We start from the raw sequence: 25,170 nt of genomic DNA on the forward strand, positions 1-25,170 counted from the left end.
TCAAACAAGGTTAGTTAGGCCAGGATCCCATCTGCCTGTTCAGGCGGACGTTAAACATTCCACTGCAAAATTCAAAAAGAGAACGAAGTTTCTCCTGGTGTCCCATGCAATAATTCCCCAAAATAAAGTTGGTTATTCGTTTCATGGCTGTTTACGGGACTTGCTCTGCGTAATTGGGCTGCTGCATTTTTCCTACAAATACACAATCTCCACTTCACAGTAATCCTGGGAAGTGCTTTGAGATATCCTCCCGACATGAAGGACTATACCAAATGCAAGGATTATATATGTCTGCAATAGACAGGGCAACCTGTAATAGTGTGGTCCTTCAAGTCCAAACCGCAGACACTGCATTAAAAGGGAGCACAAAAATAGCTAACTTAAGGTTGCTGGGTCGCTAGCAATGACACTTCCTATGCAAGAGGGACTGCTGCTATTTGCTTTGTAAAGTGACATCAGTGGTGCTTCCTGCAAGTAGAATGTTTGTGGGTCATACAGGAAGTAGTATTAGCATGACCCAGCAACCGGAAAGAATTATTTTTTTAAGGGCAGGAAGCCAGATGCTGTGCACCAGAAGCCGGAAGTATACTCCACTTCAGGTAAACACAGGTCCACAGAGCATTCGCATTAAATGTGGACCCATGTTCTTGCAAGGCACTTGATCAACAGGTTTGCTTGTATTTCACTTGCCAGTGATCAACCCACGTATACGCTCTGTCAAGCTTTCTTTGTAAGCACTTTGGCAAGGTACTTAAATTTGCAGTTAGGGCACTATAATTGATTGCTCCCCGGGTGAGATCTATATCAAGCAACTCTCTGCTTAACAGTGCATGTGCACCATTGTTGTCCATGGCCAAGTTTGGTCTCCATTTGCTGCCTTCTCTCCTCTTCCCGAAAAGCTGACTGACAGTCACTTTCACTAACTCAAAAGTTAGCTATGGCCCCTTTGGCAAGGTACCAGAAGGCAAAAAAGATTGTCTATGGAATTGTGCCCCAAGAGAGTCAGAGCAGGCGGGAGAGGAGGAAGAGAGAAAAATGGGGTGGGGAGAGAAAAAAGTAAGTCTGCAATAAAACCAAAGGAGGCAGCTATACGTCACAAGATGCTGTCAGGCGTGAAGGACGCTATATAAATGCAAGTTGGTGTTGTTCTAAGTCAGCAACTCAAAAAGAAAAGCATGGGCTAAATGTTTCAGATTTCTTCATTGAAACACACTGTTATGTGTCTTGCAGACAAACCAGCTCCTCTCCTCTCTGTTGCAATTGGTTTCTGAAAGTGTCACACAATAATGCTGTGGTTATATATTAACTCCCTGAAGGAAGATACTTTATTAAAACCACAGTGAGTGATTTTCACATTACCGAGGAATGAAAACGCCACTCGGAAAATGCATAACTAGGAGATGAAAGTTAAAACTTCTTGGCGTTTAAACAAGTCCTGCCTCAAAATCCTAACAAAGACAGCTGGCTAGCTCACTTGAAACAGATTAGCAGCCGCAACAGACACTAACCAATGTCAGCAATGAGGCTACTGGATTGTTGTTCTAGCAGAAACTGTCGCACTCTGGGCCAAGCCTTATAGCGAATGTCATTGAAGTGAGGGGCAATCTTTTCATACACACTGTGGACATGATCCCTCTCCAAACGGCTTGCCTCTGTGTCCATGGTTGAAGGATGGATTTTGTAATGAACTTTCTGAAACTCCGCAAGCGAACTAATGGGGAGGGTTGGGGGGGAATGGGAAGAGAACAAAAAGAGTAAATTAATAAACCTATTCAGATTGAATAATCAAGTGGCATCTTGAATGTAATCTACAAGTTTATTCACAACAGTTTTTAAAGCATCCGTGTTCATTTGCTCATGAATTACACAATGAAGTACAGTTTATAGGATGTTTTTTATTATGTTGCAATTCTACAGACACCATTACGTACTTGGTGGCTAAATATAAATGTATCAAAGGAGAACATTTTGTGCAACACCAAATATTTTAGTCTCTCTGCAGTTATAATTTTCTTAGTGTGTAGTTAGGGAACATAAAATCCCTCCCTCGCCTTTAGGAATGATATTCTCTACACTATTTCAATTTGTTCTCTCCTCTGTAGAGCTGATTAATTCCGTGGTACAGTTCTGTGAATGCTAGCTGTCCTCTGGTAACTTTCCAAAATTGCTATTCTTCATAGAACCATAGAAATTTACAATATAGGAGGGGAGCATTGAACCTGGCCTGGCTTTCCAATTGAATTTGCTTACACAACAACAACAATTTGGATTTATATAGCGCCCTCGACGCCGGACGGCATCTCAGAGCGCTTCACAGTAACAAATCCTGGGACCGAGCCAGGTGGAGGGGGAGGAAGGTGACCAAAGGCGCAGTCGAAAAGAAAGGTCTTCAGTAGGGACCTGAAAGTAGGAAGAGAGGGAGCGAGACGAAGGGAGTGAGGAAGGGAATTCCAGAGCCTCGGGGCATAGTGGCTGAAAGCATGGCTGCCGAGGGTGGAGCGGAGGACTCGGGGGACAAGGAGGAGGCCAGACCCAGAGGAACGAAGGCAACTGGTACTGTTTTGAGGAGAGATGAGGTCAGAGAGGTAGGGGGGTGCAGAGGAGTGAAGCGATTTGAATACAAGGGTGAGGATCTTGAAATCGATCCTCTCTGGGATAGGCAGCCAGTGCAGTCTGGCAAGGACTGGGGTGATCGGGGAACGTAGTTGGGTGTGGGTGAGAATGCGGGCGGCAGAGTTTTGGATGATCTGGATTTTATGGATGGTGGTGGAGGGAGACCGGTGAGGAGGGCTTTAGAATAGTCCAGCCAAGAGGTGACAAAGGCATGGACTTGGGTTTCAGCGGCCTTCGGAAAGAGATATTTGCGGAGACGGGTGATGCGTCAGAGGTGGAAGAAAGCAGTGCTGGTGAGGGACTGGATGTGGGGGAGGAAGGACAATTGGGGGTCGAACCTGACGCCTAGGTTGCGTACGAGTTCGGAGAATTTTAGGGGGAGGTCGGGTAGGTGGAGGAGGTGAGAGCCGTGGGATTTGAGATGTTAACGAGAGCCAAAGAGTATGGCTTCCGTCTTGTCGACGTTCAGTTGGAAGGAAATTTGTGCTCATCCAGCCCCTGAGGTCTGACAGGCAGGCTGACAGAACATCAGGGCACTGGGGGTCGCAAAGAGAGGTGGAAAAATAGAGTTGGGTGTCGTCCGCATACATGTGGAAATGTACTCTATGTCTGCGGATGACATCCCCAAGAGGGAGCATGTAGATCAGAAAGAGGAGGCCAAGGATGGATCCACAGGTAATCACGTGAGAGCGGGAGGAGAAACTGCTTTTGCAGATGTACTGCTGGCAGTTTGTGAGGTAGGACTCGAACCAGGCGAGTGCAGTCTTACTGAGGTGGATAACAGTGGAAAGGCGGTGGAGGAGGATGGTGTGGTCGACTGTGTCGAACGCCGCAGAGAGGTCCAGGAGAACAAGAAGGCAGAGGGAGCCCTGGTCACAGAGAAAGAGAATGTCGTTTGTGACTTTCACAAGCGCAGTCTCTGTACTGTGGGCAGAAACCGGATTGCAGGGGTTCGAAGAGGGAGTGGGAAGAGAGGTGTGCGTGAAGTTGATTGGCAACAACGCGTTCTAAGACTTTAGCGAGGAAGGGCACGTTAGAAATAGGGCGGTAGTGGCTGGAGTTTGAGGGATCTAGGAAAGGTTTTTTGAGGAGGGGGATGATGACAGCAGTTTTGAGGGGGGCAGGGGCTGATTTGGAGGAGAGGGACTGGTTGATGACGTCAGCCAGTAGTGGCTAGAGGAGGGGGAGCTGGGTGACCAGCAAGTTGGTGGGGAGGGGGTCGAGGCAGCAGGTGGTGGGTTTCATGGAGGTGATGGTGGGTGAGAGGGAGGAGGGAGAGATGGGGAGGAAGGAATGTAGGATGGGGGTGGTGGTAGGAGCAGATGATGGGGAGGGTGAGGGGGACAGAGAGGGCGTGGTGGTGGGTGACAAGGGGCAGGTGGATGAGGCTGCCTGGCGGACTTTGTGAATTTTAGATGAGAAGAAGTCCATGACCTCCTCACACTTGGCATTGGATATGAAGATTGAGGAGGCCTGAGGGGGGGCAAGGAGTATGCAGTGGGTGGTGGAAAAAAGGATTTTAGGGTTGTGTTTAGCCTCCAAGGTGATGTTGGAGGAGAAGGTTGTTTTTGTGTGTGTCAAAGAACAGCGGTAGCTGTGGAGATGTTCAAGCCACAGTTGGCTGTCAGTCCAGTTTTCCGCCATCTGCACTCGAGCAGCCGGATTTGGGCTTAGTGGTTAAAGCGCTCACCTCGCAAGCGAGAGGACCTGGGTTTGATTCCCAGGCAGGGCAAAAGGTTTGGTGAGTTTCCTTAGTTCACATGCTTCTGTTTGCCTAGCAGTAAGAAGGAACCCGGTTGTTAGTTGATTGATAGATCGCTTTTTCAAAGAAATATGTAATTGTATATAGTGAATGTATAGTCTGCCTTAGTTTTCTGGAACTCCATCTTGAAGACACACTGACTTACATCTCGGAAGTGAGAACCTAGCGGGTTTATAATAATAATAATCCTTGCATTTGATATAGCGCCTTATCATGTTGAGACATCTCAAAGTGGTTCACGGAATAAACTGTGAAGTGAATTGACTGTATATTTTGTGGACAAAATATTACAATATTATCTCCCTCTATACTATTATATTATCCCCTCCGCCTATGAGGCAACAAATTATAAATTAACATTTGTATATTGCCTTCTGTTAGGAGGATGTCCTAAGGTTACTGTTGCTCCAACTGAATTGGATTGTTCCTGTGACGTTCCAGGTCAGTTTGACACTCGGTAGTGGACACTTTAATTTTGAAACATTAAAAAAACGAATCTGCTAACAACCTTTTTTCAATTGGAAACATCAAAATATTTGCTCAACGTTTACCGCTCGTCAATTATGCCCCACGTATAATTTTAAACTATAATAATTAAATTCTCTGATTAGTCTAACCATCTTTTCAGATGACTAAACTTTTGCTACTCTGCAGTAATTACTGAGATTAAAAAGATAAGAAAAAAAAGCTGTGAATCAGATAATGAAGCTCTCTGAACCACAGGAAAGTGTTGAAAATTATGAGCCAGAGGCATTACAATGATTGTTGCTTCAATCTACTGCTCCAGAGAGTCGGAAAATAAGTTTACGCCATTATCCAGCTGCACTAAATTCAAATACTTAAGACAGAAAGACACCTTGCCTTACATTCTCCCGAGTAATTTTATGAATGCTAAAGAGTGAGATGGATTCTAATCCAGAACCTGCTAGTCACAAATTTAGTACTCAACTGACTGAACTGCTAAGGATGTCAGTGTCCAACATTTTTCCAAGCTAGTAACTATCCTTCTGAGGGAAAAGAGTTGTAAGCAAGGCTGAGCTGGCTCCAAGGTGACATGCTTGGCAACAAATATTAGAATTGAGTCTACCCTCTGTGGCGGTCGTGGTAGTCCAGTTCCCAAGCGAAACAGACCCACAGTACTCCAAGGTATTGCTGATGTAAGACCAGCCAGCCTGGCTGGTTGGCGGAACTTGAAGAGGCAGAAATGTCACTGGAGGCGGGGATTCTTTCCACTCATATCATCTCCGGTTAATCATGTAAACCAAAGCCCTAACAGATCGGATAATCCTAGCTAGACAAACATTGGGAAGCTTGTTTAGAATGGTAAAATATGTATTTTTAGGAGATTAAACTCCACCAATGCAGACTCTGGGGTTGACAACCTGCCTCAAATATTTTCTGGAATTAGATTAGCAAGGTGCAATTCTCCAGGTAGAGAGTACGCATCCCAACAGCAACAACAACATGTACTTATATAGCGCTCTCCACACAGGGTAGCATCTCAGAGTGCTTAAAAGTGGTGGGGCATGACTCCGAGCTGAGGTGGGGGGGAGGTGGCCGTAAACACGGCCAAAGAGGAAGGTTTTCAGGCGGGACTTGAACGAGGGGAGAGAGGAGGCAAGGCGGAGGGATTGAGGGAGAGTGTTCCAGAGTTTCTGGGTGTAGTGGCTGAAAGAGCGAACTCCGATGGTGGGGTGGAGGGTGTGAGGGACGAGCAGGAGGCCAGTGCCAGTCAAGTGGAGGCCCTGGGTGGTGGATTGGGGAGTGAAGAGGTCAGAGAGGTAGGGAAGTGCCAGAGTGAAGGGATTTTTGTGAGAATCTGAAGTTGATCTGTTTGGTGATGAGGAGCCAGTGGAGTCTGGCCGGAACTGGTGAGATGTAGGTACAGAATTTGGTCCGGGTCAGTATGCAGGTGGCAGAGTTCTGATGGAGCTGGATCTTTTGAATAGTGGAGCTGGAGAGACCAGCGAGGAGTGCGTTTGAGTAATCCAGGTGGGAGGTAACAAACACATACAGGAGGGTTTCGGGCAATATGGCGGAGGTGAAGGAAGGCGGTCCTGGTCAGGGACCAGATGTGGGGGAGGAAGGACAGCTGGGGGTCGAACCGGAAGCCTAGGTTGTGCACTGATTTGTGAGTCTGAGGGAGAGCCCAGGGAGGTTGAGGAGTTTAGATCTGCAGGAGTGAAGTCGTTGAAGGGAGCCAAAGAGTATGGCTTCCGTCTTGTCCATATTCAGCTGCAGGGAGTTTACACTCATCCAGGCCTTGATGTCTGCCAGACAAGCTGATAGAACATGGGCGGCCCTGGAGTCAATACTGGAGGAGCCAAAGTAGATTTGTGTGTCATCGCATACATGTGGAAGTTTACCTCGTCTTTGCGTATTGCCCAGAGGGAGCATATAGATAAGGAAAAGAAGAGGGCCAAGGATGGATCCCTGGGGTACCCCGCAGGTGACCAGGTGGGGGTGGGAGGAGAAACCATTTGCGGAGATGAAATGGAGGCAGCTGGTTAAGTAAGACTCGAACCATGCGAGTGAGGTCCCGCTAAGGTGGATGAGGAAGGAGACGGGGTGGAGGAGGATGACGTAGTCAACTGTGTCGAACTCGGCAGAGAATTTCAGTTTAGGTACAGAGAAATTCCCATGTATAGATGGCCGACATATGTGGAACTCTGTCTGGTTTGGATACTCTAAGTCACAGTGGTGGTTTTCATGTGTCAGACACATGACCAGAAAATAAATTTTTTTTTTGCAAGAAGACAGGATTCAATAAAATGGAATTAAAGTCTGTGAGACATTGATCAGTCATACTCAAACAACCTGTATTCTGTTGATCGGCAAAACAAATATTGGATGTACTAGTAAAACTCACATTCTAAGCCCTAAAAGGAGTGCCTAATGTTGAAACTCAGAGTTTGTATCATTATTTATTGATGAGTGGAAAATGTAACAAAGTCTTCACATTTACCAATAAATGATAATAAGTTAGGATAGACAAATAATGAGCAAGACAGGGATTTGAACCTATTAGGCAACTGGTTCAGGAGATGGCAAATATAGTCCAAAGTGAATACATGTAAAATAGTAAATCTAAAAAGCAAGGAACCCCCAAACTGCAGAAAACTTAAATCAAAGTCATTTGCTGGCTGGCCAAAATTCTAGACTTACTATAAATATTTTGATGTCAGCTAAGTTGTTTATTGCTATAAAATGTTGCAATAAGGTACTGGGTTACATTAGCAAAGGGATGAATTAAAATCAAAAGGAAATTGTGCTGTTTTGGAATAATATTTTAGTCAGATCTAATCTGGAATACTGAAAATTCAGTTCTATTTACATGATCTTAGAAAGATATTGTTGCTCTTAAAAAAGTATAGCAATAGGGCACTGCTGTGTATAATTAACTGTCTCGTTCACCTACAAATACATAATTACTAAACATTTTAATAAATCCTCTAAATTGCTTTGAGACATTTCGACAATGAGATAAGGCGCTATATCAAAGGCAAAGATTAGTAGTAGTAGTAGTAAAAAAGTAGTATTAGCAGTTCTACTATAGAGATGAGCAACCAAAATAATTTTCTCTTTCAGGAATTCAGCTATGATAAGAGATTAAACAATTTTACATATTCCTCTTGCAAACGCAGGGATTTCGACAGGAACTGAATTTCATTTTTAAACAACGAGAGGGAGTGACAAAGTAAAATTAAGAAAGTATGTAATTCAGGCAATGTGCATATATTTGAGGAACAAAGAAAAATAAGGATTAAGAAAGAATGTCAAGCAGACCTTATTTTTAAAACCACAAGGAAAAGACTCGTGGATTAATTTACTAGAAAGGTAACCAAACAGATAATAATATAATCCTTGTATTTGATACAGCGTCTTATCACGTCTTCGAGACATCTCAAGGTGCTTCACAGAATATATTGTAAAGTGAATCGACTGTATATTTTATGGGTGAAACATGGCAGCCAATTGCGTACAGCAGTGTCCCACAAACAGTCGTGAATTGAAGTGACCAATTTTTTTTGTAAGGTATTATTACCTCATAAAAAGCAATCCGCCAATCGACTAACAACCAGGTTCCTACTTATTGCTAGGTAAACAGGCGTGTGGAGTAAGGAAACTTGCCCAACATTTCGCTCTGCTGGGAATCAAACCCAGATCTCTCGCTTGCAAGGCAAGTGCTCTAACCACTGAGCTACAGCACTCTGGATATAAAGCACAAACATTTTGACCATAATGGTCTTTTTCAACACATTTGTTCCCCTAGCATCACAAGTGACCAAAGGAAAATTCACTTTGAACATTCTTTCTTTTCCACATGTAGAATAATTTTAGGCTGATGAAATAATTTAAACAGAATTTTTGGGGGTTTGATATTGTTCTCACAATCAGACATAATGTGCAAGATATTCATTTAAAAATGAAAGATTTTATGGTATTATGACACTAAATGATATTGTGGAGTGGTTAGATGAAGTCAGTAAATCAAGAAATGAGGTTATATTATCTTATTCAATACACTTATGTTTGATGGATTGCAGTGACTGCCCTTTGTATTTATTGTTATCCCATTTTCAATCTAATGCTTGTAACTCATATCAAATCAAGCCCACAAAATATATAGCCAATTCACTTTACAGTATATTCTGTGAAACACTTTTAGACGTCTCAAAGACATGATAAGATACTATATCAAATGCAAGGATTATTATTATTATTATTATTATTATTATATCAAATGCAAGGATTATTATTATCTCTACTTCTATAATACTACCTATGTATGCTATGACCTTCTGAGGCAGGAATTTTTAAGTGCTCAAATACACAGCCCCACATGAAGAATGCTATATAAATGCAAGTTTTGTTGTTGCTGTTGTTGACTCGATTAACATTACATTCATATTTTGTAATAATAGGCTTCTGCTGTATTTCGCAGAGGTTTCAAGGAAGAGAAAATTCTTATAATAAATAATCCTCGCGTTTGATACAGTTTCTTCAGCCAGGAAAACATCTCAAAGTGCATCAGAGGATTCATTGTAAAGTGTAGTGACTTAAAATAAGGAATCCTATTAGGCAAAAGTTGATTCAAAATGTGGTCACAAATGTAGGTCTTAATATTACATATTAGTGCCATACTTTGACTCTTAATACACCAATCTGGTCACTAAACATGAATGAACCATCCAGTCCTTAGAAGCTGTGCAAAGAAGAGCAACAGGGCTTGATACCCAGGATTGGAGGGATGAGAAGGTATAGCTATATTTCTATATATGTACATTATATACAAATAAAGAAAACAGAAAATAACATGTTGCAAAGATACTTAATGGGGTAGAAAATGTAACCCAAAACAATATTTTTAAATGCATCAAGACCAAGTCAAGAAGCCATGCGTTCCAAAGGCATTAGATACATAGAAAAGAACAGAAAGAGGCCTAATGGGTTACTAAATCCACTCTTGAAAGACTCCCATCCATTCCACCTCCAACCCAATATTTCTACCTGCTCCTAAAAGAAGTGAAAATACTGGGGAAAAAAGCCTATTTGGGGAAAATCAAATACCTGGAAAATTCCTTCTCAACCTCCAGAGGCAGCCGCTATCAATGCCAATAGCTGCTTTAATTGATACCTGCCCTGTTACACGGTTGATAGTCATATCAACATGGTACAACTGTAGACATGTCCTGTCTGCAGCTAACGATCTGCCCTTTCTTGAGAAATCTATACAGCTTTCTCTTGAATGAGAGGATACTATTTGTACCATCTCTACAAAGAGGATCATCAATAGTAGAATTGGTTCTACAATGGCTGATTGAGGCCAGAAAATCAAACTAATTTATGAGACATTAAGATGCTTGTAATGGGAAAATTAGGCAGGTTGGTTCTCTGGATGGATGAAATCAAATGACCTTAGTCATTCAAACCTCTTGTAATTTATGTTCAGTTACCTGCTGGCAGTTGTGCTCAAAATAAATAGAAATGATATGTATTTTTTTTAAAAATTCATTTTTTAAAAACTGAAATAACTTAAAAACATTGTTCTATGCATTTTTCAAATTTGTGTGCAAAATTCAGTATGAATATTTTTATTCAAATGCATTTTTAAAAATTATAACTGTACATATTCATTTAGATGCAGAGGAATCAGTACTAAAAAAGGGTTATTAAACAGCTCTTTACTGCTGGCTTTCTCACTTATTACAGTGTGTACTTTTATAGATTAGACACATCAAATTTCAAATTCTTCTATTCTACAAAAAGCTATTCTACATTTCAGATCTTACATCATTAAACATTTCCATATGAGAAAAGTGAAAGTGGATATCCTTAGAAGTATCTTGCCCTGGCGGTCAAGGTTTTAATGTTAGTTCAGTGATAGAAATGCACATAAGTCAACAGAAAGCTTTTTTTTCAAAATATTGTAAAAGGTCAATTGTCTTCGCTTTCAACAATATATTGGAGAAGTTGACTCTTCATGCAAAGAGAAAAGTAATTTATAGTTCTGACATTTAAACGGTGCTCTAAGGATGGCTGTGTTCCTCTAATAATATCTTAAATGGGCTTCCAAGGCGAGAGTAATTCTGTTCCTCTCCCATTTCAGAAAATAACACAAATCAGTGGTAATGTTATCCACACTCGATCTATTGTTCAAGTTTCCTTCACTACTACTTAAAGAAAAAAGTTCATTAAAGAAGGCTGAATTAATAATAATCTTTGCATTTGATGTGGCACCTTTCATATCAGGATGTCTTAAAGCAATTATCAGGATTTTACTGTAAAGCGCAGTGACTGTTCTTATAGGTAACAAATACAATGACAAATTTGCTCAGGCAATGCCTCTGATGAAGGATTTAAACTTATGATTGAGGAATTAAAAAGGAAATTGTACTATGTACAGATAGAGTAGGATACCCTGCAAGTTTTGAATTTTTTCAGAAAAAAATTACAAAACTGTAATATACCTTTCATCCAGATTTCCAGTTCTTAGTTCAGCATTAGCAGAAATGCAATCCATTTAAATTGCACTGTAGTGTAAGTATTGTACATTAAAAGTACAATCAAGTCCAAATGGTATTCATTTAGACATTGGAGATCTGAATAAATTGCAATGATTATATTGTACTGTTCAGGGTGTAGGAGGTATTCCAAGCTTTCATGAATTCGTAAAATTCTACAGCTCATGTTAAATTAATGCGACAATATGAACACATTCCATGGACTCATAAAAAATCTTTTCTACGAATATTTGAATGCTTAATTTTTGCTTTGTGACAGAATTATCCTAATCTTGTGATGAAAAATTCACTCTGTCATTCTCACCTCAAAAACATCTTAAAACAAATTATTTCTGTAACATCAATTAATTAATATCCATTCAAGTATGGCTCATTAATTTAGGTTTAAGAAGGCTTCAGAAAGCAGAACCCCATTAAGATCTGACAAATTCAATGAATGTTTGGTGGGGAAAGGGGTGGGAAATGCTTTGGTCTGACAATTTAGCATGAATTATAAATGAGCACTCTGCTAATATTGCTCTCATTTCATGATGCTTTATTTTTCATTCAAAGTTGATTTATGTTAGTTTTAAAAAAACTTCTACATGTAGAAATGTTAATGCCTTTTAAAAAAACTGTAGTCATACAGTATTTAAACAAAGGTTTTCTCTGTCTATGTAGTTTACACTGGTCTCAAACTCACTGAACTCATTAAATCTCTGCAGCCCTCAAACAATGATAATTTAACTGTGGACAACAGGGTCTCAAAATCCTCATGGTCTTAAAATTTAAGATCATTCAGAGTTTTGAAAACGTCCTCCCGATGTAAAAGGTCCTATATCAAATCCAAGGATTATTATTACTACCATTAAGTAATTATTATTATTATCATTAAGTAATAATGGTGGTAATAATAATGTGTTAATGGTAATAATGGTAGTAATGCTAAAGCCAGTAGCATATAGTTGTAAAAATGAGAAATAGAACTGCTAAAATATAGTTTCAGTTGACCAGAATTAGATTTTTTTTAAAAAATCAGAATTATGGAAGCTATTGTAATATTCAAATTATCCACCAAGTTGAACTTTCTAGTCCTTTATTCCTGGCCACAACATTAATGATCATTTTACTTATGTACCCTTGGATCTCTTGAACACTTTGGTGCCTCATTTATTATCATCTTGACATCTCCAAAGTCTTTCACAAGGTTTGCAACACGTAATTCAAAATTAATCACCATCAAATTACATTCATGGCTATCTAATTTCCTCTTAAGTGTATACAGTTGATGGTTCATCCTTTGATCTTTCCCCCATTAAGTGGGGACCCTTTCCAACTCCGTCTTTGTTCCTTTTCCACATCAACGAATTCTAGTTCTCATTATCTAGACCTTATTCATCTGTTTGCTGATGGTCCCGTTTTACATTCTTCAAGTATGTCATCTCATAATTGATCATTTCCTCATCTCTTGCCTCCATCTCTCTCTCTTCCCTCGCTCCCAATCTCAACCTTATTAAATTGACACAACCTCCCGATTTTATTGACTCGAGTCATTGGTCCTGCAAACATTTCTGTTATTTCTTTCACACTTCAAACTATATTGTCCCACGTGCTCTGCCTCCTCCCTACATTCCTCATTACGCTCAAATCATGAATGTCTCCCACCATAATTTATTCTTTTCTAAGCCCTCAATACTGCAGAATCCTGCAGTGGAGTCCTGTAGCTCAGTGGTTAGAGCACTCGCCTCACAAGCGAGAAACCTGGGTTCAATTCCCGGCAGGGCAAAATCTTGGGCAAGTTTCCTTACTCCACATGCCTGATAATAATAATAATAATCCCTCCAAAAAACCAAAAACAATAATAAATTGGTCATTTTCAGTCTACAACTGTTTGTGGGACACTGCTGTGCGCAATTGGCTGCCGCGTTCGCCCACAAATATACAGTCAATTCACTTTACAGTGTGTTCTGCGAAGCGCTTTGGGACGTCCTCCCGACGTGAAAAGCGCTATATCAAATGCAAGGATTATTATTATTATTATATAACCCCTCAAGAAAAAAAAAGCAATAATAAATTGGTCACTTCAATTCACGACTGTTTGTGGGACGCTGCTGTGCGCAATTGGCTGCCGCGTTTCGCCCACAAATATGCAGTGAATTCACTTTACAGTATATTTTGTGAAGCGCTTTGAGACGTCTCGAAGACGTGAAAAGCGTTATATCAAATGCAAGGATTATTATAATAGTATTATATCCTCTCCTCCCTCAGTCTTTCTTTTCTCATAGAATCGATGAATCTTTTATAATCTTCGAAACATTTCTTCATGATTTAACTTGTTTCTCTGTTTCAATCTTGATGGTATACCTCCGGGTGGTCCAACCTTTTGGCTGCTGAGGGCCAGATGCTGGATTTGAGAAATGTCCGTGAGCCACATATGCAATATTTTGTGTTTCATTCCAGAAACATAATCCATAAGAATCATAAACATTCATTGTTTTAAATTGTGTAAGTGTATTGCTTAATTTCACTCTCTTTTAATTACAATGCAAATTTTAACAAGGCAATGAAAAAAATTCAAACGAATTTTATACCAATAAATCAGCCAGCAACGAGGTATCTATCTCTGTGTGCGTCTCTGCATCTATCTCTCTCTCTCTCCTGTTACCAGTTTGAAAGTGATCGATAGGTTCTGCTGCTAACCAGCGCCTCACGCTATTGTGTTTCCCGCTGGGTCAGACCAAGCCTGGGACTGTGTTTGCAGGAAGGATGAAATATTCTGAAATATATATTATATTTTCTCCTAAAACCTTACAACAGAACATTTAATGTCATGACTTAAATAGAATTATATACAGCACCAAACACATTCCATTTGGCCCATCTAATCTATTGCGAGTGTTTAGACTCCACATGAGCCTCCATCTCTCCTAATTTCTTCTCCTTTCCCTGCATTAAGCTCTGTTTTATGCATAATGCAGCAGAAAAGACTGCTATCTTTACAGATTAAAGCGGATTCCATCCAGGAGACCCTTTACCTCACCCTTCCCTTGCCTCCTTTAAGGTTTGTCTCAAGACCTTCTTGTTTCACTGCGCCCTAGATCATCTTCCCACCACCACCGCGCCTTGGCTTCCACCACTCCTAAATCCAACCCCCCACTTGGGTGGAAATCCTCGAATATCCAGTGCCTTGATACATAGTCCTGACATGAAATATAATGCAATTTGTTGTTGTTATTAGACCCTCATACGCAAGGAGAGGGAAGGGAATTGAAAGATACAATGAAAATGCAAGATAATGAAATTAAGCCAATCATCTCATTTGTAAAATTTCACATTCTTGAAAGATAATTGTGCAAATGATTGAGATTCTGATACTAAAATGTTTACTTTTTAATAAAAAAAAGTGCATTTTCCCATTGGAATTCCATCATCTGAATCTCTTTTCAAAATAATTCCCAGCAAAGTTGTATAAAAAGAAAATGTGTTAATGGCAATACAAATTCAATGAGGATATAAATGCAACATCTCAAGGTGACTTGAGTATCTGTGTGACTTTTGCAACAAGGTCAAACCAGCATTCACTCAGTGTATTAACAACACACTTAGACCTCAATCTTCAAAATCTTAAACAAGTAGCAATGTTCCTTATCTTAACATTAAAATCAAAGCTTGGCTAAGATTCAATAAGGTATTATAGGTCAATATGCACTTATACGAACACAAATGAAAGACCGAAAAAGAACAATTACAAAATGAAATGAGAGAACTGACTCAAGAACTGAAATTAAATGTACAAAGAGTTTTGTGCTGTCCATCATTACAATCATCATAAATAAATCATGAGTATGCTTCCAAGAAATGAATCGATATTCTCTTCAATCAGAATTATATTGTACTAGCTGCACCTGTTGCAGCTACGCTTCCAACCAAAGGATCTAATATGGTATGTAGATTTCAGTGATAACACTCACAAATCATTTAACATGCCATAAACACTGTGTGTACACATTAAGCAAAACTGCCATACATGTGCGATGAGGTTGTTTCATTCATAGCTCATCAATGATGGGAGATTCCACCCTTCCCAAAAAAGTATGCCCACGACACTCTCCCATGCAAAATCTTCCCGATGAGGTATAAATCGTGTTTCTATGCCAATTGGTTATTGCATTATTGGCAGACAGACAAACAGACAGACAAACACACAGACATTTTGTTTTTATTAGTAGAGATAATGATGTACATAAAATTATATGCATAAGGGGAGGGAAGGGGTAGGGGCTAAACTCTAGAGGGGGCGCGGTGGCTAAACCTAAGCCCCGGGTGAAGCTCTAACTTGAGCCCCAGGCTTCACCCTCCCCGGCTGTCAACTCCGCTTGAGGCAACTTTCACCTCACCACCGCCATCTTGTTCCCGCCGCTTGGCTTCGTCTGAGTGCATGCGTGCTGCGTGCCACTGGGAGTCGGCAGCACGGCTACCAGGTGTAACTGCAGCGTACATGTAACTGCCATGCCTGTGTAATGAGCTTGTTTAGGTCATAGCTCATCAACAATAGGAGTTCCTTGATAAAAATATGCCCATTAGTCTCCCCCATGCAAGACCTTTCCCTATAAAGGTATAAATCATGTCTCTACGTCAATCGGTTATTGAGTTCTTAGCGGACGCACAGGTAGACACACAGCCACTACATTTTTATTAGTATAGATTAATGAATGTGTTAAAAATACAAGTTAGAAACATAGAACACTCAACAACAACAACTTGTTTTATATAGTCCCTTCACGTGGGGTAGCATCTCAGAGCGCTTAGCTCTGACATTTTATTAGATAATGGCAGATCTTTTAATCCCTTTTCCTCAAATTTTGTCCATATCTCACACTACTTTTGCTTACAGAACACTTGAAAGTAATTATGGTAAAGTGCTTCCTTAACCTGATAAGACAAGTTCTATAAAAATGATAATTATTTCTTCGTAAGAATCCATCCATTCGCCTTCCCTTTAAACATCCCTTATTGATTCCACATCTACAGCCATCTGTGACAGTGCATTTCACATTCTCACAACCTTTTATGTGCAGGAATCTTTTTCGATTTCACGGTTAAGCTCTTTGGGACATCCTCCCAACATGAATGGCACTATAAAATGGAAATATGTATTGTATTGACTATCTTAACCTTAAATTTAAGAATATGTCCTCTTCTTTTGAATCGCTCTTCCAGAAAAAAATTTCATTTCTTTTAATAATAATAATCCTTATATTTGAAATAGCGCCTAATCAGGTATTCGAGACTTCTCAAAGTGCTTCACAGAATATACTGTAAATTGACTATATATTTTGTGGATGAAATGCGGCAGCCAATTGTGCACAATGATGTCCCACAAACAGTCATGGATTGAGTGACCAATGTATTATTTTTTAAGGAATTATTATCCCTGGAAAAGCGATCCGCCAATCGACTAACAACCAACTTCCTACTTACTGCTAGGACTCCATAGGACTATATCCTAGTTCCCTCCATTATTTTAAACACTTCAATCAGATTATTTTTAATGTCCTTAGATCTGAGGGATCTAACCCAAGTCTACTGAGTCTCTCATCATAGCTTAAACCCTGAGTGGGCACTCTACATCCTAAAGTTTAATGCCCAAAATTGAACACTAAAGGTCAAAATAAGATCTGATAAATACTTTATATAATGCAATTTTTTTTAATATCCCCAACCCCTTGTTATAAACCCCAGAATCTGATAAGCTTTCTGATTATTATTCTGCCTAGAAATTGTTTATGATTTACACAATTGGGCCCCTAAAACTATTTGTACTTTCCCCATTCAAAATGTATTCATATTTTCTATTTTAACAACAAACATTTACCTCGATCCTTGCCATGTTGTACTTCATCTACATAGTTCTGCACATTCACTTAATCTGTCCATGTCCCTATGCAATGTTTTACACAGTTTACTATATCTAATATCCTCATATCCTCAAAATCAGCAAACTTGAATACACAAGTATTCCCCTATATTCCTACATGTAGGTCATCTATATATCACTTATCATAATCAGGAAAATATTATCCTCTTTTATACCCAAGTTACGACCTGCTGCCTCTCAACCAATTTCCTATCCACGCTGTACACGATTACTTCTAAATCTACATGCCTTCCGTTTAACTAGTAATCTCTTTTGTGCCATTTTATCAAAAGCTTCTGAAAACCTCTATAAGTTACATCCAGATTCTCCTTTATCTATCACTTCAGAACTTTGTTTTAGGTTATTTAGACATGATCTACTTTCACTACCTAATTGTTATATATTTGTCCGGTTACTTTGTCTCCAATGATAGAATATATCAACCAGACGAAAAATTACCTGGCTTGTCCATTTCTCACTTTCACTCAATCCCTTTGCCTTGCTCCCTTCTTACCAGTCTTCAAATCACGCTTGGAGACTTTTCTCTTTGACCATGCCTACAGTCGCTTTCATTTTCTCCCTGCTCAGATCAAACCCTGCACCCTGAGACACTGCCCCACATGAAGAGCGCAAGCTGCATACATGCAAGTTGTCATTCTTGAATAATTGCATGAATTTTGCGACCTTCCAATCTTATTCCTTAACCAAGAATGTTTCCTTCCTCATACGAGGGGAAGATTAGACCTAATTTGTCTACAATTTAATTACTTATCATTGCCACGATTGCCAGCTAGGGGAGCCTTGTGATATTATGTCACCTTCTCTGAAACTTTCTTCTAAAATCCCTTCATCTTGAACCTTCTTTCCCTGTGTTCAAAAGCCTCCAGAAAACTCTTTTTGACCATGCCTTTGTCAACACCCTTAAATTCCCTCTCCCTTCCTCACTGCTCAGGGATTCCCACCATCTCTGAAGCACATTTAAGACACCCTGTATGAAATACTGGATAAGTGGAGGGAGGTGTTCAGTATGAGTAATGAGAACAAAATAAAGCAAAATCAGACATTTCAGCCACCAGTTAAATAGATCAATTTGCCCTTACTACCTGTTTACCAAACCAAACATATTAAAAACAGGAAAGCATGTAAAATATGTGAAATCTGTTTGAGTAATGGTGTCAAATTGTAAATAGATGACAAGAATAATGTTATTTGTTTTTGAAAACTGGAAGGTTGGCTTGCTGCCAATGAAACATAAGAAAATACAATCTCATAAATATTTTAATATTCTATGCTCATTAACAAAGAAGAAACCCTCATAGATGTCTTCAGCAGACGCCTATGAGGCAGTTATAATATTAAGTGACGCTATTCAAAGTGCTCCATACAAATTAATGGTAAGTTGGTGCATGCGTACTAGATGTTTTTCCAGTTCCTGAACTGGGGGTAAACTGCTCAGGGGCGTGTCATCTCTCTCTATACCAAAGTCACCTTTAATGCAAAATCAATACTGGACTGGAGGAGAGTCTGGGACAATTAGGGAAATTAAGGATGATTGGGATTCTGCATTATAAACCATAATGAGCTCCACCACTTGTCACCAAACGGTTTGCAACAACGTATGAACATCATTCTTTACAATTCTAATTGGGGTTCAAAGACACTTCCAGGTTATGCAAATAAAACACCTTCCCCCTGCTGCTTTATGATTTTATCATTATTTACTGCAGGGAAGATGCATGAGTAATTGTCCCTTTTGTTGGCCATATAAAGTCATAAACAAGAAAAAAATAAGATGAAGTAACAACAGATAGCAAAGACCAATCTAATACTGCTGCTTCTATTAGAGAGTATTTTCTAAACTAGGGAATTTTATTGCATAGCATGGGAAGTAAGCCAGTTGATTTTTTAAAAAAAAACAACATGGCACACGAGTGCCAGATCAATAGGGTTTGCAATCCACTGTGAAGCGTACAATCTGTCTTCATCTCATTCCAGTCCCAACATCCACACCTTATAGAAACATAAGTCCAGGGAGACTAGTACTGGAGAGCCATTGGGTGAAGAAGCATATATGGGGCCAGTTTTGTTCCAATGTTTTGATTTGGCAATTACTATTACATAAAATACATAGACCATTCCAGCAAGGAAACAGGCTATTCAGCCCAACTGGTCCTTGTTGGTGTGTATATTCCACACTCCTCTTCACTCTTCTTAATCCCCTCAATTTCCTTCTCCTCATGTATTCTTTAGGGAGAAACAACAACAATAGCACTTGGAGAATATGTGGTTCAAAACAGACAAGATTGTTAATGTTTAAAAAAATGTACATAAAATTTATAGTTCATAGAATTATACAGCACAGAAGGAGGCCATTTGGCCCATCATGTCTGTGCCGGCTCTTTGTAAAGAGCTTCCAAATCAATTCCATTCTCCTGCTCTCCCTCCATAGCCCTGCAAACTTGTCCTCCCCAAATAATTATTTACTTCTCTCTTAAAAGTTGTTATCGAATCAACTTCCACTACCCTTTCAGGCAATGTATTCCAAATCTGGACAACTCGCTGTGCGAAACAATTTCTCCTCACCTCCCCTCTGTTTCTTTTAACTATTTTAAATCGGTGGCCTCGGGTTACTGACCTACCCGCCAGTGGAAATAGTTTCTCCTTGTTCACCCACTGAATCAACCTCATAATTTTGAAAACTTCTATTAAATCTCCTCTTAACCTTCTCTGCTCCAAGAAGAATAATTCTAGCTTCTCTCGCCTCTCCTGATAACTGAAGTCCCTTATTCCTGGTACCATCCTGGTAAATCTCCTTTGCATCCTCTCCAATACCTTGACATCCTTCCTAAAGTGTGGTGCCCAGAACTGAATGCAGTACTCTCGCTGAGGCCTAACCAGTGTTTTATAGTTGTATCTTATTTCTCTGTAAAAGTAGCTACTGAGAGACTTGTGTCTCCTTATTATTTCTCAGAAGTAATAGTTGGGTCCAAGTTACATTGCAGAGAAGTAAGCAGCACAAATTGAATTCGTAACTCAATAAGCCAAGAGAAAAAGGCTAATTTCAATTAGAGATAAGAGTGTGCAATTTAGTCATTCTTTAAAAAAAAGTTGGAATGTGTATTGAAATTATTGAAGCTGGTTTGAATAATAATCCTGACATTCGGTAGAGTTAAAGGATCCTTAACATGTTCAAAATGTCTCAAAAGTGTTTGTAAATGGACACGTTAGCCAATTTGTGCACAGCAGTGTCCCACTAATAGCCAGAAGGTGAATGAACAAATGACTGGAGGATTGTTTGCCAGGGAATCAGGAGCCACTTTCTCTTTTCGAAAAGTGTTATTGGTTCTTTAATGTCCAGTTGATCAGGCAGACAGGACCTTGGTTTAACTCATCCAAAGGATGACACTGCCGGCAATGCAGCTCTCCTCTAACACTGCACTGGAGTATCAGCCTAGACGAGGAGCCCAAAGTCCCCAACATGGGACTCCTCTATCTCCACAACACCACCTGCTTCCACCATTACCTAATCCCACACACAGCTAAAACCCTCACCCAAACCTTGTGTCATCTCCAGTCTCAACTGTTTCCAACACCCTGCTCACCAGCTTTCCCAACTCCAGATCATTTAATACTCAACTCACATTGTCTCCTCCACCAGGCTCTGCAAGCCCATTACTCCCATGCTCGCTCGCCTGCCTCCACTGGCTCCCTATTCCCCAGTAGATTCTCATACTTTTCTTCAAAATATCTCCACGGCTCTTTTCCTGTCTCATCTCATTGATCTCCTACAAGCCTGCGGACCCGGACATTTCCCTCCGCTAGCTTTGGCCTGCTTCACAGCCACTGCCATTCCGTACCACTATCAATGGGTGACTTAGCCCCATCCTTCGGCTCTCTTTTGCCATAGTCTTCTATCTTGCCCTCTGCTTCTCAGCTTTCAAAACCTTTCGAAAGACCTCTCTCCTTGTTCCCATTTTTGGCCAACTTGTTGCCAGTGTGCCAGCAAATAAGGCGAGCTAATACACTTGCAGAATTTAGGCCTCTATCACGAATTGCTGACACTAGCAATTTTTTATTGTATGACCTGTAGCTGTTACTGTGAAGCGCTCTGAGACGCCGTCCGGCATAGAGGGCGCTATATAAATCCAAGTTGTTGTTGTTGAGCTCCACAGACAGCCTCTCGCCTCTCTCCTTCCCCCTCTCACTCACAGTGGACTTTTAATATTCTGCTCAGAATAGGGAAACTGCGGTCTTATAAAACCAGTCGCAGCCCAGCAATCTTAACAAAAACAAAGGTTTTGGCGCAAAATTAAAAAAAAATTGGATACATTTTAGTGGGGAGGAGTAGCAGGAATAATTGTGGGTTGATTCCAAAATAAATGAACAAAAACAGAAGTCGCTGGGAGCACGCAGCAGGTCAGGAGGCGTGTATGGAGAAAGGAAAGTGAGTCAACGTTTCATCAGAATGGTCGTGGACACGAAACGTCGACTCACGTTCCTTTCTCCATAGATGCCGCCTGACCTGCTGAGTGTTCCCAGCGACTTGTTATTGTTCCAGATTTCTAGCACCTGCAGTATTTTGCGTCTTGTTTCCAAAATAAATAGTTTGGAAAAGGCTACTGGTGGGGAAACCTGCTTTCCGTGTATTTGTTTCCAAGCCGAGTTCAAGGTTGTTGCATGCGCTTTCAAACTGAACACAAATTTCGCAATTAAGTAGAAGTTAAATAACCAGTATAGAGTTTTTTTTGGGTCAGCGGCATGAGGAAATCCATCATCCTGCATAAAAGTACCCAAACCGGACTGAAAGTATGTGGGAAAATGGAAAGCCCGACAGAAGCAAAAAGGAACCCGTACAGACAAACACTGCAACAAAAAACTCAAAAGATTAAAGTTTACTTTAAAGCTGAAAGTTTTGTTCAGTTTAAAGTTCCGTCCGCAAAATACACAACCAATCCACTTCTCACGAGTGTATATTCCCCGAAGCGCTTTGCGACGTCCCGACGACGCGATCAGCCGCTGTATCAAATTGGAAGGATTACGGTTACACATAATAATAATAATAATAATAATAATAATCCTTGCATTTGATATAGCGCTTTTCACGTCGGGAGGACGTCCCAAAGCGCTTCACAGAACACACTGTAACGTGAATTGACTGTATATTTGTGGGCGAACGCGGCAGCCAATTGCTCATAAACAATAACCACTATAATTTGTTTCAAAAATCGGTCACTCCACCCGCGACCGTCGGTGTGCGATCGGTTGGCGCGATTCGCCCGTAAAATATACGGTCCGTTCACATGTTGCTCAATCAAATGCAAAGATTATTATTATCATTATTATTACTATTATTGCTCACACTGAAGGTTAAAATCCCCCTCACACAGGAGTGGAGGGTAACATAACAGCTCACTTACCTGTTGCCAGGATCCTTTCCCAGTCAGCCTCACACATCAGCAAAAAGCAACCTGTTCTTTGAAGTTTTTTTTACCTTTTATTATAAACCTGGCGACAGGACTGGGATCAAATCCAAGTAACACCGCAGGGACTAAAAAAAAATATATGGATTAAAACTGCAGGAGGGGGAAAAAAAATCCAATTAAAACCCGAGAGATAATAAATACAGAGCAAAAAGTGCAGAAGTGATAAAATGAAGACCTCGGAAATCCAATTCAAAATTCAGAATTCAAAATTCAAAACTCAAAAATTCAAAATTCAAAATTCAAAATTCAAAATCCGCCAAAAAATAAAAACGCAAATAAAACCTCAAATGAAAACTTGCGGGAAATCGGAGGTGGAATCAGCGGAGACTACAGAGCGGAACCGCAGTAAATGAAATATGCGGAAATGAGAGAGAGAGAGAGAGACTCACACACACACACACAGGGAGAGAGAGAGAGGGGGGTAGAGAGAGGGGGAGGGGGGAGAGAGGGGGAGGGGGGGGAGAGGAAGGAGGGGGGGAGGAGAGAGGGGGAAAGTGCGGAGATAAAGAGCGAAACTACAGCAATAAAGGGCAAAGCTGCAGAAATAATGAATTAAAATAAATGACAGTGAAATGCAAAATGCCATGTGGTTTGGGGGCAGGAGGCTGGGGGGGGGGGGGCAGGAGGCAGGGGGGTGGGGGGGGGGGCTGGGGGGGGGGGGGCTGGGGGGGGGGGGGGCAGGGGGCTGGGGGGGTGGGGCAGGGGGCTGGGGGGGGCAGGAGGGTGGGGGGGGCAGGGGGCTGGGGGTGGGTGGGTGGTAGGAGTGTGGAGGGTGGGGGGTGGCAGGGGGTGGGGGGGGGGTGGGGTGGGGGGTCACCAGCTGTGCCACTTGTCTTTTCGAACGTTGCCCGGAAGGTTTGGAACTCTCAGCCGCTGTTACCTGGCGACGGGAACAATGAGCTGTCACTCACACACTCAGACCCGCCCCCCAGCACCTGGACCTGCCCATCCCCAGCAACTCACTCACCTCCTCCACCACATCCTCCACCACCAACCCCCCCACTCCCACCTCCCTTGTTGGGCTTTGTTGTAAAAGTGCACCCAGATTATCACAGCCAGTAGAGAAAGGAAGCCAACGCCAATCCCTTTGAGGTGTGGTTCAATGCTGCTCCCCCACCTGCACAACTTTTTTTTGCCTTACAACAAACACGCACAGTCCTCCTGACGCAAAAGTGGATGGAGTTGGCAGGGCTTGTCGGGTCCATCCACAAACTGCACGTCATCCCGAACTCTCCCGCTCCAGGCTCGTGACCCTATCGCCCCCACCCTCGCCCGGCTCCACTGGTACCCCGTCCCCCAGAGGATAGAGTTTAAAATCGCTGTTATCACCTTCAAAGCCTTCCATGGCCTTGCTCCTTCCTGCCTTAGTGACTTGCTAACTCCATATCAATCTGTCCGCTCCCTCAGCTCAGCAGGCTCATTGGCGGTCGGGCCTTCAGCTTCATTGCCCCACCCTATGGAACTCGATCCTACTTTCGCTTCGCCTCTCTCCCTCTCTTGACTCCTCAAGGCACGCCTCAAGACCCTTCTCTTCGACTGCCACTTCGGCCATCTTCCTACCCTCCCTGATCCCAACGCCCTTCCTCGGGTCCAAATCCCTGACTGTTCAGTGCCTTATGATGTCCTACCAAAGTGAAAGGCTCTATACAAATGCAATTTTTTTTAAATTTAACACATTTTCATCAGAAAATACTACAGATTGTGTGTGTGTGTGTTGGCGGGGGGATTCTCTCCTACTCAGGTAGACTGTCATACCTTCTCAGTTGTATAGAAATGACTTCTACCTGTTCTGTTGACCACAACCTCTCCGACCTACTTGTACTGCAATCCTCTGCCAATCCCCTTTGCTCAACTAACACAGGCCCACTGCATGTCTTCTGACCCCTCCTTGACTTTGGTGGCTACTCCATCCCTAATCTTGGAAACTCACTTTCTCAATCCCTGTGCTTCACTCCCTTGGCTCCCACCCTCTACTCAGGTACCCAGCCAGTACAGTTAAGTGCTCTGAGATGTCCTCCTGACATGAAAGGTGCTATATAAATTTGTATTGCATTGAATCTATCCTTAAATCCCCTGAAAAGTTATCTCTTTGACTGCACCCTTGACCAACTCCCCCTTCTCCCTCATTTGGTGTGCAATACTGTCACTCCAAGACATTATCCTACATAAAGGGTTCTATATAAATGCAAATTATTGGTGTAAAAAACAAATTTGTTACAAACATTTATGTCAGTGGTAGCCAATTTGTTTGGTCAGCCAAGAAAATACATTTTCTTGATTGAATATTTATGTCATATGCTGAGATTGGCCAGCAGACCGTAAGTTTGGCCAGCACTATTTTATGTAAATGTTTTGTTTACTCCTTTTCACTTTAGTTTTTTTACTAGTATT

General features: G+C 41.2%; 1 protein-coding gene across 3 annotated transcripts in view; it reads right to left on the bottom strand.

Annotated features, from left to right (window-relative positions):
• trmt9b (tRNA methyltransferase 9B) overlaps nt 1-22,941 on the bottom strand; it is a 36,976-nt gene extending 14,035 nt beyond the window's left edge. The window contains exons 1-2 of one of the 3 annotated variants that reach the window (XM_007891267.2): nt 22,788-22,941; nt 1,509-1,711 (exon numbers count right to left, since the gene is read on the bottom strand). In XM_007891267.2, the coding sequence (XP_007889458.1) occupies nt 1,509-1,662 (154 nt within the window). In that variant the 5' untranslated portion in view covers nt 1,663-1,711; nt 22,788-22,941. Of the gene's footprint in view, nt 1-1,508; nt 1,712-22,713; nt 22,762-22,787 lie in introns of those variants that run through there. The other 2 variants (XM_007891266.2, XM_007891269.2) reach the window with 2 other exon arrangements.
• Nucleotides 22,942-25,170: the final 2,229 nt, after the last annotated feature.

Source organism: Callorhinchus milii, unplaced genomic scaffold (genome assembly GCF_018977255.1).
Source record: "Callorhinchus milii isolate IMCB2004 unplaced genomic scaffold, IMCB_Cmil_1.0 Scaffold4, whole genome shotgun sequence".
Lineage (NCBI taxonomy): Eukaryota > Metazoa > Chordata > Chondrichthyes > Chimaeriformes > Callorhinchidae > Callorhinchus > Callorhinchus milii.